The sequence below is a fragment of the Nipponia nippon genome, unplaced genomic scaffold (assembly GCF_047370975.1).
Source record: "Nipponia nippon isolate SJK-2023a ecotype South Korea unplaced genomic scaffold, ASM4737097v1 scaffold_68, whole genome shotgun sequence".
Classification (NCBI taxonomy): Eukaryota; Metazoa; Chordata; class Aves; order Pelecaniformes; family Threskiornithidae; genus Nipponia; species Nipponia nippon.
The window spans coordinates 197,664-204,533 of NW_028262389.1; the positions used below are offsets into that span (position 1 = coordinate 197,664).

Genomic DNA, 6,870 nt, shown 5'->3' on the forward strand with positions numbered 1-6,870 from the left:
ACCTTTCAAGCCTTGCTAGGCAGGGGTCTGCATGGGAGTGAAATGCCCCAGGTCCCTTCTGTCCTGTGGGGCTCCAGGAAATGTGGGCTGTGGGCTTGGGAATCGAATGGCTCTCCCCAAAGGAGATCCGCTCTGTAGGACACTTGACCATTTGCCTGCAGTGTCCTGCCCAGCTGTGAGCTTGCCACCAGGCACAGCTGTCTCAGCATCTTTGTGATATCTTTGTCTTACCCATAAAGAAGCCCCAGAGGTGCTAAGACTATAGAAATGGTGTTGAGCAGCTCTGTGTGGGCAGCTGAAAGATGCCCAGTGTGTCCTTGCCTAGAAGGGGAGTGTAGAGGCCACCCTCAGGAAAAGAGGGAGAAGTTTGGAAGTCTGAGCTTTGAGTCCAGACTCCTCTGCTCTCAGGAGGGTGTGGTTTCTTTTAAGGGGAACAGATGACTATGATCATCCTCCAACTCAAGCACATGTGAGTGCAGGGCAGCTGGGAACAAGACTGATAGACAGACCAGCTCCCCTCAGCCCGCACTAAGCGTCAGGGAATGCTTCTGCCATTCAGGTCTCACGATAACTATGTTGAGCATTTCTGCCTTTGAGGAAGACTCCCCAGGTAGGACAGGAGTATCTAAAAGAAAATAAACAAAGTGAAAACCTTGTAAGCAACTCCCGTTCATCTGAATTGGGAGAGAAGATGGTGTAACACCCTTAGGCATGAGAGTGGATTTCATCTGATGGAAACTGTGAATATCAGAGCTGCTCACCCCCATAGGCCCGTACCCACCACTGTAGAGCACGACCGACTCTTTGGGAGTCCATGGGAGAGGCCTCTGCTCGTCATGGCCCACCTGGGGGTTTGTGAGAGAAATGAAAATTTTAGTTTTCTTCCTTGAAAAGTCTCTCCTAAATTCTCACTGTCTTGTCCTTCTTCAGCAGTCCCTCATGCCTAGAGGCAGCAGATGTCCAGCAGCAGCTCCATCACCCAGTTCCTCCTCCTGGCATTCGCACACAGGCAGGAGCTGCAGCTCCTGACTTTCTGGCTCTTCCTGGCCATCTACCTGGCTGCCCTCCTGGGCAACGGCCTCATCATCACTGCCATAGCCTGCGACCACTGCCTCCACACCCCCATGTACTTCTTCCTCCTCAACCTCTCCCTCCTCGACCTGGGCTTCATGTCTACTACCGTCCCCAAATCCATGGCCAATGCCCTGTGGGACACCAGGGCCATCTCTTACGCAGGATGCATTGCACAGGTCTTTCTGTTTGTTGCCTTCATCGTGGCAGAGGTTTCTCTTCTCACCATCATCGCCTATGACCTGTACATTGCCATGTGCAAACCCCTGCACTACGGGGCCCTCCTGGGCAGCAGAGCTTGTCTCATCATGGCAGCGGCTGCCTGGGGCACTGGGTTTCTCCATGCTGTGCTGCACACTGCCAATATATTTTCACTACCCCTCTGCCAAGGCAATGTCCTGGACCAGTTCTTCTGTGAAATCCCCCAGATCCTCAAGCTCTCCTGCTCAGATGCCTACCTCAGGGAAGTGGGGCTAATTGTGGTTAGTGCCTGTTTAGTCTTTGGGTGTTTTGTTTTCCTTGTGGTGTCCTATGTGCAGATCTTCAGGGCTGTGCTGAGGATCCCCTCTGAGCAGGGACGGCACAAAGCCTTTTCCACGTGCCTCCCTCACCTGGCCGTGGTCTCCCTGTATGTCAGCAGTGGCATGGTTGCCTACCTGAAGCCCCCCTCCATCTCTTCCCCAGTTTTAAATCTGGTGGTATCACTTCTGTACTTGGTGGTGCCTCCATCAGTGAACCCCCTCATCTACAGCCTGAGGAACCAGGAGCTCAAGGAGTCCATTAGGAAAGTGATTTCATGGCTGTTTCTCAATAGTGAGAAACTTCCCAGCACTCCCCACACATGAATCCCAGGCTATCTTGTTCCAGGCCTGTACTTTGTGGTGTTGGTTTTTTTTAATTATCATGATCATGATTAGCATGATCTTGTCAGAGCTGACTCTCTCGTATCATCTCTGTAATAAGATCGGATCTCCCTGGTCCACTGCCTGAAGGCTGGGCTTTTGTTCCAAAGCTGGCGAATGGTACCTGAGGTACATACCCAAGGCTGTCCCGCACATGAACTGGTCGATGATGTCTTTAAAGAGGGGAGTCTGGACCTGAGTGCAGTAACAGTGACACTGGCTCAAGGTGCAGAGCCAGACGTACTTGCTGTCCTGGTGCTCCATCAGGCCTGGAAGATGGCTGAAGAAGGACTGGTGCCTCACACTCTCTTAGTGCTGTCGTCTCACCTGAAGAGTGGCATGGAGAGAGAGGCTGGGACCCTGTGTCAGAGCTTGCACTGAAGGAAGCATGACCCAGAAGCCATGTCGGGTCACTGCTGCCCTGTGGCCAGCACATGTCCATCAGACAGCCTCCCCTACCCTCTGCGTTGGCACACATTCCCAAAGCACCCCCACTCCTGGACTTCTGTACCTCTCCTTTCCAGACCTGGCCATTCACCATGGTCCAGGTTTGGGCTCATATTTCAAATGCAACCATACGGTGGGACCACCAAGCCCTTCCCAGGCTCACACATGCCCAGAGCCTGGCAGACCCCAGAGCAGAGCTGTCTGTGAACCTGTGTGTGGGACACAGTTGAGCCTGGGTAGGGGCTGGGTGCTGGGGAGGCTGCCAAAGCAGGAGGGGGGCAGGGAGATGGGGTATTGAGGTCTGTTGTGCAGACCATGCCAGGGAAATGCTTCCCCACCCTGAATGCACCTTGCCCTGTGTGGTGCCTGCACAGTTGGGCTGTGCGGCTGCACGGGGGGCAGTGGGGCTGGTGCAAGGATGGGAATGTGAACAGGAGACAAGATGCTCCTTGAAGCTCCTGCACTGCTAGGACATAAAAATGACTGCCAACCCGTAGCCAGGCAGGGCTGTTGCCTCGGTCACTGCGATGACTCTGGGAACCCAGGAGACCACAAGGCTGGGAGGTCTGGGGTGGACACAGCCATGACAGGACTCGCTGCTGCTCATGGGCTCAGGGGTGTCTTGGAGGCTGCAGCCACTGGCACCACCTGTCAGGAGCCCCAAGGCAGACGGCAAGTGTTGGTTCCCTGCGCTGCAGCTCACGGTGCCTCCCCTCCTGTGCCACCGTCCTCTCTCAAGAGCACCACCAGCTGCATTACTGCCTGCCTGGGTGTGAAGGGGAGCTGCTGGAGGTCTTCTCTGCTGACCCCCATGTCCCATGGCTCTGTCCCAGCAATAGCTCACAATCACGACCACGGTCCTTCTGCAGTTCCATGTCTCTGCTTGGAGCTGGACACCACAGCCTGCCTGCATGGTCCCAAAAGATCCCAGTGAGGCTGAGCTTAGACAGGAGGTGTTGTGACTGTCCTTGGTCTGGGTAGTTGTGATGATCTGGGTGGGCACCATGAAGGGAAAGAAGGGACAAGAGACAACAAGGACAAGAAGCAGGAGGGGAAATTTCAGATAAAGACAAAGAAAGAAAAGAAGAAAAAAAAAATCTATCTATCTCTCTATCCACCTATGTATCAGTCTATCTCAGGCCAGGATCCTGGTGGCCGCCTTTGCTGTAGGGGCACATGGAGGGCTCCTGTTCAGCTTGTTTCCACTGGAAAACCAGGGTCCTTCTCTGAAAAGCTGATTTCTAGCCGGTTGGCCCTCAGCATGTCATGGTGGACAGTGTTTCCCCTGCCTGGGCATTTCCCTTTGTTGAAGTTTCATGAGGTTCCTCTCTACCCATTCCTCCAGCTTACCGATGTCCCTCCGAATGTGTCGCGAATGAGTAACTTAGAACACATAAGGAATCACCATCAAGGTGTCAGCAAAAGTGGTTTTAATATGATGTTGTAAAAGTGCGACTTTAGAAAGTTTGATGGCGAGATTCACTCTATTAATCACCGTGTGGAAGAATCATACAAAGGGATATTGAGTTTCCCTTTTGTAAAAGTGAGTACAGTGGGTGAGCAATGATAGAAAATCCAAGTACATGTTTCCTCCAGTATGCTAACATACCCATAAGTTGTTGTAATTCTTTACTAGATTGGGGCATCTGCAATTGTTCTGTTTTACTTAGGGTGTTCGATGGAATTGCTGCACTATCTGCAATCCACCGAGCACCTAAAAATTTTACTTCTCTACTTGGACCCTGACATTTTTCAAGGGGAATGTCAACTTCTGCTTTATCTAGTGCTTGCCACACTGCTGCTGCCACTTCCCCCACTTTTTCAGGGAAAGCTCCTTCAGTCAGAATATCATCTATATATCGGCACAGTTTCACATCTTGAGGGAGTGAGACTGTTTGTAACAGTTCATCAAGTGCAGCATGAGCAATTGTGGGTGAATGTCTATACCCCTGTGGGATTCTGTTAAAGGTTTATTGCATACCTTCCCAAGTAAAAGCAAATTTTTCTTTACCTTCCTCCTGCAAGGGGACCATAAAGAACATCTTTCACATCTAGCACTGCCATCCATGGGTGTGCAGCTGCTTGTAGCGTGGCTGTTAAAGTTGCAGTATTAGGTACTGCAGCCGTTAGCAGAGCTGTGTTAGCATTTAGGCACCGATAATCAATTGTCAGACGCCATCTCCCATCCAGCTTTCGGACTGGCCAGACTGGTGAATTGTATGGGGAGTGGGTTCTGGAAATAATGTGCCATTTTTCGAAGTCTGCTATTACTTCAGAAATCCGGGTTTGTGCCACAGCAGCAATCGGGTGTAGCAGTACATTAGGAACCTACGAATCAGGGAGTGCAGGGGCAGCATGGAGTACACGCACTGTAGTCTCCCCATTTTTATCAAGGTTAGGATTAATATTTGAACTGAAGGACCGCACTCTGCCATCCCGCAGGCGCCAGGTTCGGCCATTCAAAACATCGAAACCCAAAATATTTTCATTGTGATCTTTGGTTGCAAAGTGAGTAGGTAGCATGCGCTTCTCGCCTGGGAGCCATAAATTCACTTTCACAGTTTGGCAAATAGGACTTGCTCCGTTCACTCCAGTAATTTTATCTCTTTGCCATCCAGGTTGTACACGCAGCATCTCAGCATCCGGTTGTGCTAATATTGAAATTTGTGCTCCTGTATCTATTAGAAATTTCACCAGTCGTCATCGAGGACCAACTGGAATCAAAATATGTGGCCCATTATTATTATTTATCCATTGATAGGATTCCACTTGCCAGACAGGAGGCCCAGTTGCTCTCCTGGCATTACTTGGTTTTTGGCCTCATGTTTTGCAATTCATCCCTAAGGGGGAGGAAAGGTTATCGCTCTTTCTTGGAGCGTGTAATGGCGCCGGAGTACTCGGAGGATGCTCTTTCATTTCGCCATCATCACATTTCTGAAATGCTTGAATTAGACTCAGGATAAAATATAGAAAAGTGCGACTTAAAAAAGTGTGATGGCAAGGTCCACTCCATTAATTACTGCATGGAAGAATCATTCAAAGGGAAACTGAATAAACTCGAGTTAAACTGATTCACAGAGAAACCAGAGATGCAAAGAGTAAGGAAGACCATCCCAATGAGTCACAAGGTTGAGAGTAGACCCCCTTCCTTTCTAAACTCCTGATGGAGCCTAGGTGCGGCTAGGTCCAATCTTAGTCTCAGACTTGGACAACGGTTTATGTCTAAGGGAAACAAACCAGACCCTGCTCTGCTGGTCCTTCACGTCTCTCCCAGGAGGCCTGGCTGTGCGAGGAGACGTTCTTGGGTGCCAAGGACTGAAGTCTCCCATGAGCGTCCATGACACTGCTGTGTGCCCCAAAGCTGCACACTCACACACTTGAGCTGTTCACAAGGGTTTTCCTCTCCTGGGCACTTCTCTGGGCATGTTCTCTAGAGCCACTTTGAAAGAAGACCTAAGCCTTCAGGCACTGCCCTCAGAAGATCGTTTTTCATAGAATCATAGAAGCGTTCAGGTTGGAAAGGACCTCTGAGATCATCGAGTCCAACCTCTTAACCTAACTGCCTGGTCCACCTCTAAACCATGTCCTTAAGCACCATATCCATATCCACAGGTTTTCTGAATACTTCCAAGGACTGGGATTTACCGCTTCCCTGGGCAGTCTGTTCCAATGCCTAACCATTCTCTCCGTGAAGAAATTTTTCCTAATAGCTAATCAGAAATGCTATTATGGAGGCCAGCTCTGTCACAGAGATGCCCATTGCCTGTCCCTGCCTGCGGTCACAGGACTGCCGCACCACCGGACTGTGACCAAGCTGCCAGAGCACTCCGACCGTGCAGCAACACAAGGGCTGAGAAGGAGAGTGTGGAAGTGGAAAGAGAGCAGCTTGGGAAAGACCAAGAACTGGTGCTCCCTGGCAGTGCTGCTGTGCCAGGGCTGTTTTTCCTCTCCACCTCTGCACCAAGGTACTCCACCTGCAGCTTTACAAAGGTCTCAGGGCAAGGATCGTGGACAAAAAAGTCACTGCACGGTCCTTTATTTTGTTTAAACAGACAGAGAGCATGGCTCCTCATGTACACAGTCCATGGATCACAAAAACCTGGTGGATATTGAAACAGAAGCATGATGAAGAAGGACACTTTGTTTGTGGACAGGATTATTACAACTAAGAAAAGCTAAAAACAAACTACCAAAGAAATTCTCAGCCTATAATGAGTTACATTATGAGTGCAATGTGATTTGCAGAAGAAGCTGGGCAGTTCATTGCTGCTTAAAAACATCCAGTCATAAGTTTCTTCAGGGAACCCTTGAGCTCCTGGTTCCTCAGGCTGTAGATGAGGGGGTTCACTGCTGGAGGCACCACCGAGTACAGAAGTGATACCACCAGATTTAAAACTGGGGAAGAGATGGAGGGGTGCTTCAGGTAGGCAACCATGCCACTGCTGACATA

At 50.3% G+C, this 6,870-nt stretch overlaps 1 protein-coding gene across 1 annotated transcript; it reads left to right on the plus strand.

Moving 5' to 3' along the window:
- The first annotated feature begins 956 nt into the window (after positions 1-956).
- Positions 957-1,916, plus strand: LOC148051117 (olfactory receptor 14C36-like). The gene has a single exon (XM_087738377.1). It carries the CDS (start codon positions 957-959, stop codon positions 1,914-1,916), a length of 960 nt encoding a protein of 319 aa, XP_087594503.1.
- Positions 1,917-6,870: the final 4,954 nt, after the last annotated feature.